At 46.9% G+C, this 20110-nt stretch overlaps 1 protein-coding gene across 1 annotated transcript in view; it reads right to left on the bottom strand.

Moving 5' to 3' along the window:
• Positions 1-20110, bottom strand: part of PHF20L1 (PHD finger protein 20 like 1) — a 99513-nt gene that overhangs the window by 45334 nt on the left and 34069 nt on the right. Inside the window, 5 exon segments of the mRNA XM_044293980.1 lie at positions 5710-5792; positions 7118-7243; positions 9113-9317; positions 16569-16657; positions 18993-19077. Of these exon segments, the coding sequence (XP_044149915.1) occupies positions 5710-5792; positions 7118-7243; positions 9113-9317; positions 16569-16657; positions 18993-19077 (588 nt within the window).

Here is a 20110-nt window from a genome sequence, read left to right as displayed (position 1 = left end):
GTAGCGATCAGATGAACCGTGGATTGCTTGACCGCTATTCCTTCCTTATGCAGGATTAGTTAGGACGATTGTGCCAATCAAATGCTACTTCCTGTGCCCCCTCTTCTTATGTATAACCCAAAGACAGCAGGTTGCACCCACAAGTTACAAAGACCACAAAGCAACAGTTGGCAGAAAGACCTGTTGGATTTCTAGGTGACCGCATTCGCCATCGTTGGCAGCAACGGGCAGCTTGACATTTGCAATCTTCATGTTGCATCACTGTGGAGAGTTCACACCAAAGCTAAAGCTTTACTTTAAAGGGTTTTCCCGGAAGTTAAATAATGATGACCCATCCTCAATATCAGTTCAGTGGGGGACAGGGACGGAGGGAGGGCGAGGGGACAGGGACGGAGGGAGGGCGAGGGGACAGGGACGGAGGGAGGGCGAGGGGACAGGGACGGAGGGAGGGCGAGGGGACAGGGACGGAGGGAGGGCGAGGGGACAGGGACGGAGGGAGCGCGAGGGGACATTAACTTATTATGAGTAGCTTCTCATATAATGGGATTAAAGGGGTTATCCAAGTTCTATAATGCCCTTCATATGCCCAGACCCCTCCACAGAGGTTGTAGTTACCGTGTTCCCAGGGATGTGCGTTGCTTCTGATGCCTGAACGGCCGCCGCTGCATCTCCCCGTCGTGCGGATGAAAATATCCGACGTGCGGGGGGGGGGGGGGGGGGGCAATAGCAGGCTGCGAAGGGAACTATCCTCCCTAGCATTGCGGGTGATGCTAGGGAGGCTTGTTCCCATCACAGCCTGCTATTGGCTGTCCCTGTTTTTTTTCATCTGCGTGACGGGGAGATGCAGAGGCGGCCGTGCCGGTATGAGAAGCGACACGGATAACAGGGAGCGAGGTAAGCACAACCTCTGTGAGGTGCCCGGGCATATGGGGAGGGGGGCATTATAGAACTTGGATAACCCCTTTAATGTGTGAGATACCTGATTAGGTTACTTAGTATTAATGGGAGGCGCACACTGAGGTTCAAAATTAACAACATGTGCCTCACATTAATTGTAAGTAACCCCATCATGTACCTCCTCACATAATAGGCAACATGGAGTTAATGTGAGGTACATGATGGGGTTATTTACCATGAATATGAGCCAAATGGAGGTCCAAACTGATAAAACTATGTGCCTCACATTAATAGTAAAAAAACAAAACAATGCAACAGTACTCTGCAAACCAAATAAAGTACAATAATGCATCCCCTGAATTTAATGGAGGCTATTTTGGCACCAAAAATGATAAAAAGCAGAGTGGACCCAGTATGCATGTGGAACCCACACTCCCTGAATTTTATGGTGGCCGTCATGGCACATAACAGGTAGCATTTAGTGTTAGGTTCCCGTCTTACAGAGATCGCCTTGACGTGTGGCAGACGGGCCCAAATAATTTTGTACAAAATGTTTTTTGCCAAGAGTCTCCGATTTGCAAAATAAGCGTAGCATTAGCACCAGAATACTTTCTATTACTATGGCATTATTGTACTTTATATGGTTTGCAGAGTGCTGTTGCATTGCGTTTTTTTTCTTTGTGTTTCTAGCCATGGCAGCGCGCACCTGCACATTGGGATGGGCTGACTGACCCCCTTTTTCTTCACATTAATAGTAAGCAACTCCATTATGTACCTCACGTATAAAAAAAAAATGTCCGGCCCTGTCAATCACGCAGTGAGTGGAGCGTCCTCCACTTCAGGAACGCCCCATCACAGGTCTCGAAGCTTGCTTAATGAGACAAATCAATTCGTATCGGGTCATCAATATTAAAGTCCTGGAAAACCCCTTTAAGGCAACATTGGATACTAACTGTATGACGGGGTATAAACATCCAAAATGTGGAATAAAAATCCTGTAACTATAAATCAGTCATACTAAGAAAGGGGGTGGCTTCCATTTTTTTTGCTTACCTATGCGTTCCCTTATAAATCAATGTAAAAGAAGCATGTTTAAGAATTATATGGCTCAATTATTACTCTGTATAAACCCCCCTCCCTCCACAGCGAGGTACAAGCAGCGGACATTCACATTTTTGCAAACCTTGTGGCTCAATATAAATATCACATGAATATCACATTATTTTCAAGACATAGCACCAGAAGCGAAAAACGATCTTTAAAAAATAAATAAAAAAAAAGTTAAAATAAGATAAATGAAGATATTGAAACAGCAAACGCGACAGATGGTGGTTTCAGGTCAGCTACAGGGTCAAAATTAACGGATACAAAGTAAATTATGAAATATTTTAAAATATTTTTATACCATAGGAAATAAAATTCACTTTTTCCACTGGTAATCCTATAACAGCAAAAAATTATAATATATTGGGCTACTTTCACACTAGCATACTTCTCCGGCAGGCTGTTCAGGCGGGAAAACAATCTGCCGGATCCGTGCTGCCGCTAGTGCACGTGTGCCCCCGGACTACCGCTCCGGCCCAACTGACTATAATGGGGGCGGGCCGGAGTTCCGACGGCAGCACGGCAAACATGCCGAGAGGCGGCTGTAATAAAACTACGACATGTCGTAGTTTTATTCTCCCCGCCTCTCGGCATGTTTGCCGTGCTGCCGGCGGAACTCCAGACAGCCCCCATTATAGTCAGTTGAACCGGAGCGGACCTGTGGCACAACGCGTGCACTAGCGGCAGCACGGATCCGGCAGGCTGTTCTCCCGCCGGAGAAGTCTGCCTCTAGTGTGAGAGAAGCCTTACCCAGTAAAAACGCCCTTTTGAAGGCAGCCACGATGACAATATTAAAAAGATTTTTTTTTTTTGCCCAAAAATGTTAAAATGTACTTTAAAAAAAAAATGGCAGTATCAAAGAACTGCATTTCTTTCTTGTATGGCTTTGTTTTTTGTTTTTTTTAGAGTAAAAATAGTTTCGTTATTCAAATAGTTTCAAAAGAAAGACGATTAAAAGGTTAAAAACATTTAAAAAAAATAAAAATGCAAAAGTCACAGTGCACTGATTTATGGAAATTTCTTTTCTCCTCGTTATAAAGAAACAAGGAACACTTCTCTGGGGGTAACATTTATCAGCACTCCTTGTCCCCAATGGATTATTCCCAAGGTTTTATTTTTTTTATTATTATTATTTGATCATCCGAATGGGAGTCCCCCCTACCACTAACCCTTCCCTCGTGTCTAAGTGCATTGGCTTGCATTAAATGAACATATTAAAAAGGTTTTTTTTGTTTTGTTTTTTACAGAAATAGCGCCACTCTTGTCCACAGGCTGTGTCTGGTACTGCAGTGTAGTCTTATTTAACAGAAAACGGCTGAGCTACAAAAAAAAATTAAGTGGCTTCCAATGTAGGTTATGTAACCCGATGTGCTTTACGTTGCTAGTGCCTTGCACATATTTGTCCCTGCTCAGAGGAGCTTACAATCTAATGGCAGTAAATACAATATAAAGCAATGTCCACTCTTCGCAAACATTTGTTTCATTATCTCAATGCAGCTAAAATGAAAACGAAGCGACCCGTTCACTTCAAAATTTCAAACCTCTTTTTTAATCTGAAGATCGTGTGTCTCCATGGTAACAGACAACAAACAATGTGTAGTCTGATCCAGCAGACACATTTCCTTATCTCTGCCCTTTACTTCTGGCTACACAACCACTGGGACCCTCACTGACCACGAGAATGCAGCGCTATAGTGCAAATCTGGGACCCCCTTCTCCATTCCCTGTCTACAGGATGCCAAGTACAGCGCTCCGCTATCTCTGGCAGTCCTATAAGTGAATGGCGCGGTGGTCACGCATGCACACTACCACTCAATTCACAAAAGGGACTTAGGGAACTCCATTCTTGTGATCACTGGGGTAGGTGATGAATTTGTTCCTGGGGCATCCCCTTTAAGTGACAAGAGACAAAAAAGTAAAATAAAAAAATATTCTGGAGGCAAAACATAAGCAACAGATTTTCTACTTCCCATGAATGCATAACATAATTATACATAATTCCTTCACATAGATCCATCCACGTGATTTGACATAGGACTTAAGGGGCGAATATTAATAATAAAAAATGTTCCAAATTTTTACATTCTGCATAAGCCACCTGTAACATTGCCGTATTTGGGATCTGACATCATTGTCCTTAAAGAATACTTAGATTTTTTTTTTTTTACTTTATGTTTTAAGCATTGCTTCTATTAGGGATGAGCGAATCAACCGGATGAAACATCCGAAGTCGATTCGCATAAAAACTTTGTTCCCGTACTGTACGGAGCAGGAGCTCCGTACAGTATTAGAATGTGTTGGCTCTGATGAGCCGAAGTTATTGCTTAATAAATTAATTTGTACTGTAAAAAAACATTTCCCGAACTCGGGTTCAGTTCCAAGGTACCAGTTGGAAGCGAACCAGAGTTCGGGAAATGTTTTTTTACAGTACAAATAATTTATGACGTTATTACCCGAAGTCTCGCGAGACTTCACAAAGCAATAACTTTGTCTCATCGGAGCCAATACATTCTAATACTGTACAGAGCTCCTGCTCCGTACAGTACGGGAACAAAGTTTTATGCAAATCGACTGCGGATGTTTCATCCGAAGTCGATTCGCTCATCCCTAGTTCCTATTTTAGAGTTTAAATCTGCATACTTGAATACTCTGATTTACCTACTGTATACACGCAAGTCACGCGCATTATAAAGAGGGGTAAACATGGCTGCTTTCTTTTAAAAACCGTGGCACTCCTGTCCAGGTGTTGCATTGCAGATCAGCTCCATTCACTTCCATTGAGCTGAGCTGCGATACCAAACATGGGCTGCGGAAGTGCTGTTTTTGGAAGAAGGCAGCCATGTTTTAGTAACCTTGGACAACCCCTTTAAAATTCAGCTGGCTGCCAGACATCTTCAATCTCCCCAAAAAAAAAGCTGCTGGTTCAGAGTCTGTGCTCGATTTTGATGCACTGCGGGACATGGCTACTTATTAAGGAGCCTCTGTCACCATGATCAAACCTATTAAACCAGGCGTATAGCCTGGTAGGGTTGATCATGCTGTCTAAAACGATACCTTGTCTTACCACATTAGGTGCCAGCGTTGTGGAGAAATGTGTACTTCTATTGTTACGCAGATTAGAATTTGGTGCACCAAGAGGCGGGCTGTAGCAGTTTGAGCACCGAAGAGTATGCATGCCTCTATAGCCCAACCCCCCTCCCTCCACTTAGACATCACGGCGAGCAGCTTAAATTCCCAGTGCGCAGTTGCCGGGTTTGATCTCATTTGCGCAGGCACAAGAACTCAGGTTGTCCAAAGTTTCTACAGTGGCAAGACAGGCATAGTTTTAAACAGCATGATCAACCCTACCAGGTTATAGGCCTGGTTTAATAGGGTTGATCATGGTGTCAGAGCCTCTTTAAGATAATTAAAAAAAAAATAGTTTCCCAAAAAGCAGTGCAACTAAGCAGCCACCCTAATCCTTTCTAGTGGTGGCCAGGAGGTAGAAGATATGGCATAACATTGTAAAAGACAAGTAAAGCACAGTATTGGCTGATGTATATGTGGATGATCAGAAGGGTGAGCGACATGGGGCCAGACGGGCGATACAGGGTAGACATACGGCCTTCCACTTGTGCAGTTGGAAAGCTTTTGCACCGGAAACAGGCACTGGTTTAAGGTTCAGTAAGGTACAGCCCTGATGTGGGTCCACACTCGCCCATTTCATACCTCTTCCTGCTTTGCAGGCTGTTCGGTGGCTTGCTGCTTCTTTTCTGCGTCATCAAGTACCACGGCTTTCGAGGCCAATAAACCTTCAAAGAAAGGAAAAAAGGAAACCTAGTAAAATCTTGAGACAAGGAAACGATAATCTCATTGTATCACACAACAGTGACCTTCTATCGGCACCCAACCCTGCCCGAATGTGATGGGCGGCAGTTTGATGGCGCCACATTTAGATTAGCCATTGATGCGTACCCACATAAATGACATCTAGACAGAGGCTAGGTCCAATAAGAGGAGTGTGAAACAAGACATTAGACGGCAACCACCTGATCCAGATGATTGTTTCACTATCTATGGGCACTGCGACAACGGCTGGTGCCCAATATTAGGGCCAAATAGTAATAACCACAGCCAAAATAATTCACACAAAATCCTTTCAGAAGGCAGGACATTCGACAACCATCTTGCTTCTCTGGGTTGCGTTAAGCAATCCAAAAATGCACCTGAACCTCCCTCCAAAAAAAAAAAAAAAAAAGGTTATAACCTGAAACATGCCGTCTATACGGTCTATACCCTAAAATATATGGTTTCCCTAATCCACAGTATAAGAGCTAACAGATCGTTGGGGGTCCCGACACCCGGCACCCCCACTGATCAGCTGTGGAGATGGTGCGCACGTGCTGTCTTCCGTCGCTCTCTGTAAAAGTGGACCCAGCACACCAGTGCACTGCTAGGACACACTGCTCATTTCACTGGGCACTTGTGTAATGCCTCATTTCTCCAATGGGGGCACTGCAGGGAAATTGAACACTACTGTAAATCCCTACAGATTACAGCTGATCACCCTGTGACAACATGGAACCAGTTTATCTCCTGGGTGTTCTTACAAAAATATTATGCGGACAAGCCCTTTAAAAGAGTATACCTATCAGAACACCTGTCACATGCGTCAGCAAGAGGTGGCCAGGGTTAAGGAAACAATGTAGAACAACCTGCTTGGCTTGGCTTCAGCGACCCTGTCCATGTCTGGCATCTACATACCATGGGTATACTGATCGCAGCCCGAGGTGGAAATTCCCAGTTGAATGCAGACCATACTCACCTGCTCCCTGTCCCCATCCTATAAACTTCTGGATGGACGGGGTCACATGCGCCACTGAAGCCATGATTGGCTTCAGTGGTGACGTGCCTCACAGTGGCACATTACTGCCAGGTCATGTGCTGCTTTGACACATGTCACCACTGAGGCCTGGCATTGGCTGAAGAGGAACACGTGGGCCCATCCATGCAGAAGTTCACATTTTGCTGCCCACAGTTAAAAATGTCCCAAAACTAGACAACCCCTTGAAGCCTGCACCAACTTCTGAACCAGGGAGGTTTCGGGTGCCGCTTCCTGCACAGGATAAGACGGTACCTGTTATTTTGTTTAGCCGGGCACGCTTTGCTTGGAAGGTGCTGGCTTGGCTGATCTTCCTCTTCAGTAAGACCTCATCTTCTCGAGACTGAAGGGGCAGCTTGGGAACCTCTTCTAACGCAATCTCTGAAAACCAAGACATTTTTTTATTAATTTCTTTAGAAAACAAATGATAAAGACTCTAATGATCAATAAAAATAACAAAAAGCACAATTTCTAGGATTAAAGATTCCTACTGAAAGGCACAAGTAGCTAATTCTCCGGGTCCGTGCTGGTCTAGGGAAATACCCTCAGCTCATCACTGGCTGCAGCAGTCACCCACCTCAGACATTTGCTTTGTGTCAAAACAGGACCAGGACCCAGGGAGCGAAAGAAAGGGAGCGGCAGGGGAGCGGTGAGGAGCGTATCCGCTAATTCATTGTCGTTTTAACTCACTCTGAGCCAGTCGCCAACTTTTTCCCCTACTGTAAAACCCTTTTAAAGGGTTTTCCCCATTTTATGACGTGACGACACATTGCTAGAATATGACATCACTTTATGATCGTGAGGGTCTGACTTTTGCGACCCCAAACAATCCTGAGAATGCAGGGGGATGCAGGGCTAGCAGGGTTTATTTTTTAACCAGAGCTCCATTGTGCAGGGATGCAGTACTAAACATTTTTTTTAGCGTTCCATATACGGCCCGTTTTTTTATTCATTTCAATGGGTCCCCAAAAGATGCAGACAGCACTCTGTGCGCTGTCCACATCCGTTGCTCCGTTCCGTGGCCCCGCAAAAATTATGAGGCATGTCCTATTCTTGTCCATTTTGCGGTCAAGAATAGGCATTTCTATAATGGGCCTCCTGTTCCGTTCCGCAAATTGCAGAAGGCACACAGGCGGCATGTTTTTGCGGACCGCAAAAACACAACACAGTTGTGTGCATGAGCCCTAATTCTCAGGATCAGTTTGCTGGGTCTATCCATTTGAATTTTAATTCCCCTTAAGGGTCCATTCACACATCAGTGTGTGTTTTGCAGATCCACAAAACACGAACATCGGCAATGTGCGTTCCGCATTTTGCCGGCACTAATAGAATATGCCTATTCTTGTCCGCAATTGCGGACAAGAATAGGACATGTTCTATTTTTTTCGGGAACGGAAATGCGGACCCGGAATTGCGGACCATAGAAATGAATGGGTCCGGAATTGCGAATGTGTGACTGGAGCCTTAGGATTAGTCTATTTGGGCGGAGTTGTCTGGGTTCAGAGATGAACGTGGACATATCCCCATCTTCACCCCTCCCGCCCCTCTGATATGAGCATCGGATGCTTTCCTTTGCCCTACGCTGAATTGCGAAGGGTAAAAGCATTTTTTGGAGATCCGGTGATATACTGGGCTCTCCATGGGCACTGCTAGGCAAACGCTTCCACCTAGCAGTGAGCTCGGTGACGTCACCGGCACTAATGGGCGGGCTTTAGCGCTACCCTAGCCTGTAAAATGGTTACGTCAACAGGAACACAGCTGGGCGGAAGTCTCCTCCTAGCAGGGTGCTAATGCAAACAAAAAAGCCTGAGCATGAAATGCTCCGGTGCTCATATCAGGGGGGGCGGAGGGGTGAAGAGGGGGATATGTCCGGGTTCAGCTCTGAACCCAGACAACCCCTTTAAGGTGCATGCATAGGACCTAAGAGGCAGTCCTTTTTTATGCCCTGTGATGTAATGGTAAAGAATCCTCACCCTGAAAGAGAAATCCCATCCTTATATGCCACAGTCGATATAGACGGCGACACCTAAAAGTGTATCGGACCCAAATCCAAACTTGGCAGTTGCAGCAGCAGCACAGCTGTGTTTTACAGCCACACTCCCGCCACAATCCTGGAGATCCCAGTAACATATATATCTGTCGCTGAGCAGGATGAAGGACCTGCCATGCGATGGATTCATCAGTTACTGGTCATTATGGAGCAGAATGAGAACTTCAACGACATAATGGAAATATAAGAATGGTTGGTACCCAGGGTCCTGCTCGACGTCGGCTCCTCTTCCTTGTGGAACAGTTCCACCGGTTTACCGATAGGGACATCTTCCTTCTTTGAAGATACTTTGTGCATTTTTTTCTCTTCTTTAATGTCTTTATTGCTGTTCACACTTGTCCTTGGTTTGTTAGAAGACTTGCTCTTGACCAGTACAGCAGCTGCCTTGACTAATGCAATCCAGTCCTAGACAGAGACAGATCAGATGACAACTATAGGCATGGAGGCTTTTAACTTTAAAATGGCGTTAATCCAAAAAGAGAACCCATGTCCATATTCCCTATAATTGCATATGGGTGTCATAGTGGGGGTTTAACCTCCTGGAGACCTCCTCTATGCACAAGAATGGAGCCGGACCTGAGGCCTGAAACGAGTACTGAACAAAGATAACCTTTACGCTTAGTGTACAGACAAACCATTCATCCATTCAGTCCTCAAGTCCCAGTAATGGTCCGAAAAACTAGATTTTTGTACTTACCGTAAAATCTGTTTCTCTTCCGTTCATTGGGGGACACAGGCTTGACCTTGGGTATAGCTATTGTCACTAGGAGGCGACACTAAGGACAAAAGTATGAGCTCCTCCCTTCAGCTACACTCTTCCAATAGGGACTAAGCTAAACCAGTTGGTGCAAAAACAGTAGGAGAACCAAAAGAAAAAACAGGAAAATCAAACAATGTACAAACCCAGAATGACGCAGGCCACGACGAGGGCCGCAGCCAGAGAAAATGGGTGGGAGCTGTGTCCCCCAATGAACAGAAGAGAAAACATATTTTACAGTAAGGACTGCAGAGAAAAAAGGGGGTCAGTCAGCACATCCCAAAGCGCAGGGGCACGTTGCTATGGCTGAGAACAAGACTGTTAAACAAAACAAGGAATGCAACAGCTCACTGCAAACCAAATAAAGTACAAAATTGCATCATAATATCAAATGCTGAACTAATAAGTTAGAGATGCTTGGCAAATCGTTTTGTACAAAATTATTTGAGCCCGTCTGCCGACCGTCAAAGCAATCTCTAGTTAGACGGGTTCCTAACACTAAATATATCTGTTATGTGCCATAGCAGCTATCATACAATTCAGAAAGTGCAGGTTCCACTTACATGCTGGATCCGCCTGAATTTCCGTCATTTTCGGTGCCAAAATGGCCTCCACTATATCCAGGGAAAGCAGTCACCAGCATGCACGCCGGGCCCACTCCACACCACCCCCGGCGCCACATGGTCACCAAGGACTGCAATGAGAGTCCACACACACTATCTCTCTCCTGGTGCCATGTGGCTTCAGTGAGTGATGGGGAGTGGGCCAGGCTATATACTAACACTAATTAAAATCAACCTGTGGGACAAACAAGCTGGTCAGGAGTGCACGGATATAGTGGAGGCCATTTTGGCACCGAAAATGACGGAAATTCAGGCGGATCCAGCATGTAAGTGGAACCTGCACTTTCTGAATTGTATGATAGCTGCTATGGCACATAACAGATATATTTAGTGTTAGGAACCCGTCTAACTAGAGATTGCCTTCACGGTCGGCAGACGGGCTCAAATAATTTTGTACAAAACGATTTGCCAAATATCTCTAACTTATTAGTTCAGCATTTGATATTATGATGCAATTTTGTACTTTATTTGGTTTGCAGTGAGCTGTTGCATTCCTTGTTTTGTTTAACCATATTTTACAGTAAGTACAAAAATCTAGTTTTCTTATCCGTATCATTGGGGGACACAGGCTTGACCTTGGGACGTTACAGAGCAGTCCCAGGGCCATAAGGAAGAAGCTATCCGGCCAATCAGAGAACTGCCGTCTGCAAAACTCTACGCCCCAGAGAAGCGTCAGAAGATGCAATGGTGTGTACTCTGTAAAACTTGGAAAAGGTGTGTAAAAACGACCAGATAGCCGCCTTGCACACCTTAAGGGCCGAAGCCCCATGATGTACTGCCCAAGAGGCCCCCACTGCCCGAGCAAAATGAGCAGTAACCTGGAAAAGCGGGGCCCTGTCACTGATGTGGTACACTTCCACAATAGTCAAACAAATCTCGGTCCCTCTGGAATGACGAATAGAGAATGCGAATGGCCCGAACCAAATCCAGAGTGTGGAGCGATGGTTCACGAGGATTAGATGGGGCAGGACAAAAGGAAGGGAGAATGATCTCTTCATTGAGATGGAATGCCGACATGACCTTCGGAAGGAACGAGTGGACAGGGCGAAGGGCCACTTTGTCCTGGTGGAAGATAAGGAAGGTAGACTGACCGGAAAGAGACGCTAGCTCCGACACCCTACAGATGGAAGTGATTGCCACCAAAAAGGCCACCTTGTAGGACAGGAAGCGAAGGGACACCTGCTGAAAAGGCTCAAACGGAGAGGACTGGAGAGCGCTGAGCACCAGATTAAGGTCCCACAGATTTAACGGAGGACGGTAAGGGGGCGCAGCGTGTGCCACCCCCTGCAGGAAGGTCTGAACCGCAGAAAGCGAAGCCAGGCTTCATTGAAAAAGAATGGAAAGGGCCGAAACTTGCCCTTTGAGGGAACTGATAGCCAGCCCCAAGTCCATGCCCGACTGCAGGAAAGACAAAAGTCGAGGCAACGAGAACCAAATGGGAGACAACTGGTGGCGTTCACACCAACTAAAGTAAAACTTCCAGGTCCAGTGACAGATCCGGGAGGACGATTGTGTCCTAGCCCGAATCATGGTCTGGACAACAGCATCCGAGAAACCCCGAGCAGTTAGTACGTCGGCTTCAACAGCCAAGCCGTTAAATGTAGCGACTTTACATTCGGGTGGAAGATCGGTCCCTGCGACAAGAGGTCCCCCCGAAGGGGGATACGCCAGGGTTAGTCGGCGAGGAGGAAGACGACAGATGCGTGCCATACTCTGCATGGCCAGTCCGGGGCCACGAGAATGACAGGCAGACCTTCGGACCTGATTTTTAGGAGAAGACGCGGAATGAGCAGAAAAGGAGGGAACACGTAAGGAAATGTGAACTGCGTCCACAGGATCACAAGCATATTCGCCGAGATCGAGTCTCTCTCAGCTGAGAAAGTCGGCGATCCGGTTGTCGACGCCGGGGATATGAACTGCCAACAGAGCCGAAACATGGCTTTCCGCCCAGGAGAGGATGAGTGCCGCTTCCGACATGGCTGCGGGGCTCCGGGTGCCACCCTGGTGGTTTAGATATGCGACTGCCATGGAACTGTCGGATTGAACCCGAACTGGATGATGGTCTGTCCAAGAACCAGAGAGAGACAAATCGCCCGCAATTCCAGAATATTAATTGGAAGTTGGCATTCCTCACGGAACCAGAAGTCCTGGACCGAGCGATTGTCCAGAACTACCCCCAGCCCTGGAGACTGGCGTCCGTCGTCAACACTATCCAGCGGAGGGGGAAGGAAGGAGCGGCCCCACGTCAGCATCGGAGACATCAACCACCACCGAAGGTCTCGGCGCGTTGCGGCAGGAAGATGGATGATTCGATGCAGGGAGGCTGGGGAGCGCTTACAAATGGACAGAATGCACCGCTGAGGAGCTCTGGTATGGAATTGAGCAAAGGGCACTGCTTCGAAGGAAGAGACCATGTGGCCCAGAGCCCTCATGCACTGGCGAATGGGAAGAGGCTGAGTCTGAACAAGGAGAGGATCTGACGACGGAGAGCAGAGAATTTGTCCGGGGGCAAGAAAATCTTGGGCCGATCGGTGTCGAACAGCATGCCCAGAAAGACCAGCTGCCGAGATGGATGAAGACATTACTTTGATAGGTTCAGAACCCATCCGAAGCGTTCCAGGGTGTCCCGGACGATGCGCAGGCTGTCCACCACTGCCTGGAATGACAGACCCTTGATCAGGCTATCGTCAAAGTACGGAATCGCCACTATACCCCTGGTATGAAGCGGAGCCATGACTGAGGCAACGATCTTGGTAAAGACTCTGGGAGCTGTGGCAAGACCGAACGGGAAGGCCACAAACTGGTAATGAAAAAGGTCCCACTGCCAGCAAAAGGGCCGAAGAGCGGGCCAAAAGCCTGGCCGCGTCCAGAGAGGCCTCACAGATGTAAGAGCTGGCGTGGGAAAGTTGCACTGCAATATCCGAAAGTTCCTCCGGGGAGTCCCCAGAGACGAGGCCCTGACGTAGCTTGTTTGCCCAATTGGTCATAGCCTTACTAACCCATGTCGAGGCAAAAACCGGGCGCAGGGCAGTGCCAACTGCTTCAAAAGAAGATTTGGCAAAGGATTCCAATCTCTTATCCCTTGCGTCATAAAAGGAAGCCCCATTTGCCATAGACAAGGTGGCAGAGTCCGCAGAGGTCCTCCTGAGCAGGAGATGGGCGGAGTTAGATAAACCAGAGCCAAAAATTTGCACCAGGAAGCCAGATGGAGGGGAAAGCAGGGAGAACTCATGCCCCGCCCCCATAATGGAGTTGGCCGCTGGCAAAAAAGAAAAAGGAGCGCATCAACTGACTCCCCAGGACTCTCCCCCACACCCCCAGTACAGTGGTGGTGGCGCAAGGAGCCCTGGCCAAGCGGAGATGCTGGCCGGGGGAGAAGTATCCGCGGCAAGCGGATCAGAAGTAGGCTGCAGTAGAAGCCGGGGCCTCAATTTACAAGCGGCCCCGGCAGAGGAGAATAGCAGAACTCTGCATGAAACAGGTGGCGGGCGGACAGGCAGGCGGCGCTGGGGAAGGTTGGTTTAGGGCCCAGAAAGAAGCTTGGAAAGTAGAGGGCTTCCCTTCACCCCACCCCCACAGGAGAGATGACATGCAGCTGTTAACTCTTTCCCGCCTGGGGGGACAAGGCTTCGTGGGGGCCATCCTAGCAAGTACCCTGTGAAGGCGAAGGGGAAGAGGGGGGCTTGGATAAAGGAATACTTACCCGTCTAGCGTCTTCTGCCCCCCTACTTCCAGCTGGGTCACCACCTTGTGTGGCCCCTTGGGGAGGGCTGCTACACCGGAACAAAGAGGACCTGTCGTGGGCGGCCGTGGTGACCCAAAGGCTGGCGGGATGCAGAGACTTTAAGAACCTCTAGTCCTCCTTGTCTTCTGGAGACCGGGAAGGAGCAGCGGGCTTGGGGACCCCCTGGTCTACTGTCTCCTGGGTGGGAGTGCAGGCAGCTAGGACTGCCTGTAATCCCGCTAGAAGAAAGAACAAAAAATAAAAAATAATCTGCAGACATGCAAAGCAGGGAAGTCTGCCTCCTACGGACCCTAAACTATAACCGTTTTAGCCGAGTCCCTGTAGGACGGGTATAGCTGGAGGGAGGAGCTCACACTTTTGTGCTTCGTGTCGCCTCCTAGTGGCAATAGCTATACCCACGGTCAAGCCTGTGTGCCCCAATGATACGGATGAGAAATCAACAATAATTGTATGGCATGTGGCCCTGTGCTTTAATCCTGTGCCATTGTCAATGAAAGGCTCTTGCAATAGGGCAGGAGCAGGGTAGGTTGTTAACCTTTTTTTTTTATTATTAATGCAAACTGACTGAGTCTTGATAAAATAATAAGATCACTTTTAGTCACTTTTCCTGCCTTATTTTCCAAAGATGAAACAATGCGGCACCCTTTCTTTATGAATCCATAGCATAAAGTGCGACATTTCATCAATTGCTGCACAAAATGGTGTCATCTAGGTTCTATGTTACCATTGTGGTCACTTATAAAGGAAAGACAATTAGGTTCCTTTTTGAGAGAGTTAGGGCTCTTTCACATGAGCGGATGCCGTGCGTGGAATCTGCTGCGTGAAAGAGAGCCAAGCCCCGCTCCGGACAGCAGAGACACAGAGCAGTAACATGACTGATAACGCTCCGTGCCTCTCTGTGATCTTTTTACTACAAAATCAGAGTGAGATAAAGTTGTCACCGTGATTTTGTAGTAAAAAGGTCACAGAGAGGCACAGAGCGTTATCAATCATGTTACTGCTCCGTGTCTCTGCTGTCCGGAACGGGGCTTGGCTCTCTTTCACGCAGCGGATTCCATGAACGCGATCCACTTAAAGGGAATCGGGTCACTTGGTGCACCCCTTCTCCTACTCCTTCCTCTCCTCGATTGACAGGGCGAGATGAGATGAGTATGCATGAACCTGCCCCTATCAATCAAGATGTCAGAGGGAGCAGGAGCAAGGGTGCACAGAGTGGCTTGGGCCCACCCTCAGTGCACTTAGCTGCTCATTTGCATATGAATTAAAAGTATTTTGTCTCTAGAATGAAGCAATGGATTGCTAAGTGAAAAGTATCATTACACTCAAGCTGAACTAGCCCTACAAGGTTCAGTGAATTTTCAGGTTTTTTTTAGATGCTTATAAAAAAGGCATCTAAAAAAAACAGCCATATGTGTCACAAAAAGCACTAAAAAAAGGAAACAAAACCTCTAAAACATGTCTGATCATTAAAGTGTTGTCCAGCAGAGAAAACTGTTCTGCAACACAGGCAGAGTGGGTTCAAAAATAAAAGAATTGATATTCACCTCTCCACCGTTCCTGCTGGTCTCTAGTTCATGGTCGCATCCTGACGCACAGGAGATGGTGGGAAATAACCACTCAGCCAATCACTGGCCGGATCAGTGACCCACCGCAGCCAGCGATTGGCTGAGCATGAAGACAGACCAGGTAGTAGAGATTATTGAGGACCGAGTAAGCGTTGGAGTGATAGGGTACTGCGGAGGGAAGCATTGCTGCTTATGTGCTTTTAAACCATTCTTATCCCTTTACAAAACATTTTTCACTGCAGGACAACACCTTTCGAGCTCATGCACACCACCGTATGTATTTTGCAGTCCTCAAAACACGGATCCGCACAAAAAAAACAGATGACATCCATGTGACATACGTATTGCAACACTTTTTTTTTTTTGCGGATCCATTGCAAAAATGCCTATCCCTGTAGGCAAAACGAACAAGAATAAGACATGTCCTATCTTTTTTGCGGAACGGCCATACAGAAACGGAATGCACAGTCATTTCCATTTTTCGGAATGGTTCCGCATATGGGACACAAAAAAATAAAAATAACAGAACGACACAGAAACAGAATACGTTTTTGGGCATGAGCCCTTAAACAGATAAGAAGGGGTCTTGCTATTAAGGGTTGGAACGACCCTATATCCCCTGAATGGTTACGATGCCCTGAATGTGGAGGACTTGGTGCTGGGAACTCCCCCCCCCCCCTCCCCAAATCAGCGTTTTTCGGAGAAATAGCTGCTCACCAGTCATTCCTCCTGCAGAAATGGCCACTGCAGAGGGGCTCCGGCTGGTTGTAGTGGTTCTCAGCTCAAGTTAATAGAGGGGGATGCTGAGCAGGATATCTCCCTTATTACATTCGGATGCCCTAATAAGACTTAAGACAGACTGCCCCTTTAAACCCTTCCCTCAGGACGACTGATAAACTGGGATATATAGCAGGCCACTCTATGGGTCAACTTCTAGGATCACTGGATTCCGGAGTAAAGGATTACCTGGCCTTTTGCATCTTCTGGCATAGACTTAATGTGCATCTTCTTCAGGCATCGAATAACCCCATCGTAAAACTGCACAGTGTAGGTTCCTAAAAGGGGTGAAAAACATTTACGATATCAGATGGGAACCGCTGACATTATAAAAAGGCAGCATCAATACATAAAACTCAACATCTCCTTATAGTGTAGACAACAGAACCATTTCTACCCAGGCTTGGCGATCGGGCAGCAAGCACTGTAGGGGAAATGTAGTATTACATGGCCGCCATTTAGAAACTACTCCTTTGCTAATCCAGTGATCATGATCGACAGCAGCAGAGTTACAGTGCCTTACAAAAGTATTCACCCCCCTTGACTTTTTTCGCATTTTGTTACATTACAGTCTTAAGTTCAATGTTTTGTTAATCTGATTTTATGTGATGGATCAGAACACAATAGTCTAAGTTGGTGAAGTGAAATGAGAAACACTGCCATGAAGACCAGGGAACTCTCCAAACAAGTAAGGGACAATGTTGTTGGGAAGTACAAGTCAGGGTTAGGTTATTAAAAAATATCCAAATCTTTGATGATCCCCAGGAGCACCATTAAATCTATCATAACCAAATGGAAAGAACATGGCACAACAGCAAACCTGCCAAGAGGCGGCCGCCCACCAAAACTCACGAACCAGGCAAGGAGGCCATTAATCAGAGAGGCAGCCAAAGACCTGAGGTGACCCTGGAGGAGCTGCAGAGTTCCACAGCAGAGACTGGAGTATCTGTACATAGGACGACAATAAGCCGTACGCTCCATAGAGTTGGGCTTTATGGCAGAGTGGCCAGAAGAATTACTTTCAGCTAGAAACAAAAAGGCACGTTGTGAGTTTGCGAAAAGGCATGTGGGAGACTCCCAAAATGTATGGAGGAAGGTGCTCTGGTCTGAGGAGACAAAAATTTAACTTTTCGGCCAAAGAAAACGCTATGTCTGGCACAAATCCAACACATCGCATCACCCAAAGAACACAATTTTCAGCAGCCGGGACTGGGAAACTGGTCAGAGTTGAGGGAAAGATGGAAGGTGCTAAATACAGGAATATTCTTGAGCAAAACCTGTACCACTCTGTGCTGTGATCTGAGGCTAGGACGGAGGTTCACCTTCCAGCAGGACAATGACCCCAAACACACGGCTAAAGCAACACTTTTTTGGTTTAAGGGGAAACATGTAAAAGTGTTGGAATGGCCGAGTCACAGCCCAGATCTCAATCAAATAGAAAATCTGTGGTCAGACGTAAAGATTGCTGGTCACTAAGCGCAAACATCCAACCTGAAGGAGCTGGGGCAGTTCTGCAAGGAGGAATGGGCAAAAGTCCCAGTGGTAAGATGTGGCAACTGCTCATAGAGACTTATCCAAAGCGACTTGGAGCTGTGATTGCCCCAAAAGGTGGCTCTACAAAGTATTGACTTCAGGGGGGTGAATAGTTCTGCACATTGACCTTTTCTGTTATTTTGTCCTATTTGTTGTTTGCTTCACAATAAAAAAAAAATTAAAAAAAAAAACATCTTCAAAGTCATCGGCATGTTCTGTAAATTAAATGATGCAAATCCTCAAACAATCCATGTTAATTCCAGGTTGTGAGGCACAAAAATACGAAAAAAGTCAAGGGGGGTGAATACTTTTGCAAGGCACTGTAAATGTTAGTGACCAAAGCTACCATATTGCCTGTGGCCATTGTAATTGCATGGCACTAAGACTCCGCTTCCAGGAAACCTAATATTCATAATGTTGTGCAGGAATGGGTTAGAAGTTTTTTTAAGAGAAACTGCACAAAAAATATTTTGTTCCATACCACAATTAAAACGGAGAAATCTATACAGAAATAGGGGCACATTTATTGCTTTAGACATTTTAGAATAAAGCCCCGTAGCTGGCGGTCGAAGTTATGAATAGGCGCCGGCCTCTACATAACTTTGGCGCATCCAGCGCCAGTTCTAAATGTAGGCCAGCTTCCGAGCTGTCTAACATTTAGACCATTTTCTACGCCGGCCCGTCCCCTTCCCCGCCCACAATTTTGGACCTGGCATGAGCAGGAGGCGAAGTCACAGATAGCACCTGAAATACGTCTAATATGGGCTTCTTTCAGTATAATAAATGACCCCCATATTCTCCATGTGATCCAGTAGATCAGCCATGCTGGCTGTAAGACAACTGGCTGCAGCAGGAGCCTCCCTCCTTGGAATTGTTTCCTTAGAGATTTAGGACCATAGGGATGTTTTTCTTCTGTTTATATTTTGGGGCAAATAAACGAGAAGAAAAAAAAAAAAAAAGTTTTCCCAAATAGGTTTCATTATCTGCCGCAGTAGAATTTAAAGGCAGGAACCCAATATATCCTGAAGGGGTGATAAGCTTGTGTTACAATGTGGAATATTTGTATTCAGGACTACAAACCTTCCTTGTTTATGGTTTCGATCTTGGCAGGATAATATCGACAATCCGTCCAACGGGCTAGAACCTCTTCTCCTTCATTAAAATCCTATAGAATTGAGTCACATAGTGAGTAAAGGTTCCCACACACCAGACTCCCCCCTGCTCACATGCATCCTAGGTTTAGCCAAGCATGCATGTATTCTCATTTACAAAAGTGGTGAAATTCACTGTTAGGCACTTCTGGGGACAATCAATCTCCTACCAGAACAAACTTGACTAATTCTTCACTCCCTCAACATCATCAATCAGGAGTCAGGAGGCCCCCATACACATTAGTAAGTCAGCCGGCTCTGCTGAAGCAGCTGAGATGCAGCACACCGGCATGGCCACCTTCTGGTTCCATCCACAGCTATGTTTCCAGCGCTGCCGTAAACAGATGATCGTGGGGGTGCCAGGTGTCACACCACAACCGATCTCATATTGATGACTTAGGCTACTTTCACACTAGCGGCACGGACCTCTGACAGGCTGTTCCATCGGGTGAACAGCCTGTCGGATCCGTCCTGACGCTAGTGAACGTGCGTCCCCGGACTGCCGCTCCGTCCCCATCGACTATAACGGGGGCGGAGTTCCGGCGGAGGCACTGCAGCGCACAGCGAGAGGCTGCCGGAATAAAACTACGACATGTCCGACATTTATTCTCGTCGTGCCTCCGCCCCTTCCCATTATAGTCATTGGGGACGGAGTGGCAGTCCGGGGGCACAAATTCACTAGCGGCAGGACGGATCCGACAGGCTGTTCACCCGACGAGACAGCCTGTCGGAGGTCTGTGCCGCTAGTGTGAAAGTAGCCTTATCTAGAGGGTTATCTCAAAGTTTCAGGATAGTATCCAAATCAGGTGAACGGTGCAGGAATTACAGCAGTTTGCATCTGTGCCTCCCACTTGTTAAGGGACCAAAAGTAATGGGACAGAATAATAATCATAAATCAAACTTTCACTTTTTAATACTTGGTTGCAAATCGTTTGCAGTCAATTACAGCCTGAAGTCTGGAACGCATAGACATCACCAGACGCTGGGTTTCATCCCTGGTGATGCTCTGCCAGGCCTCTACTGCAACTGTCTTCAGTTCCTGCTTGT

The sequence above is a fragment of the Bufo gargarizans genome, chromosome 5 (genome assembly GCF_014858855.1).
Source record: "Bufo gargarizans isolate SCDJY-AF-19 chromosome 5, ASM1485885v1, whole genome shotgun sequence".
NCBI classification, from domain to species: Eukaryota; Metazoa; Chordata; class Amphibia; order Anura; family Bufonidae; genus Bufo; species Bufo gargarizans.
Note: the sequence above shows the minus strand (reverse complement) of the source record. Positions and strands in the feature narration are given on the sequence as shown.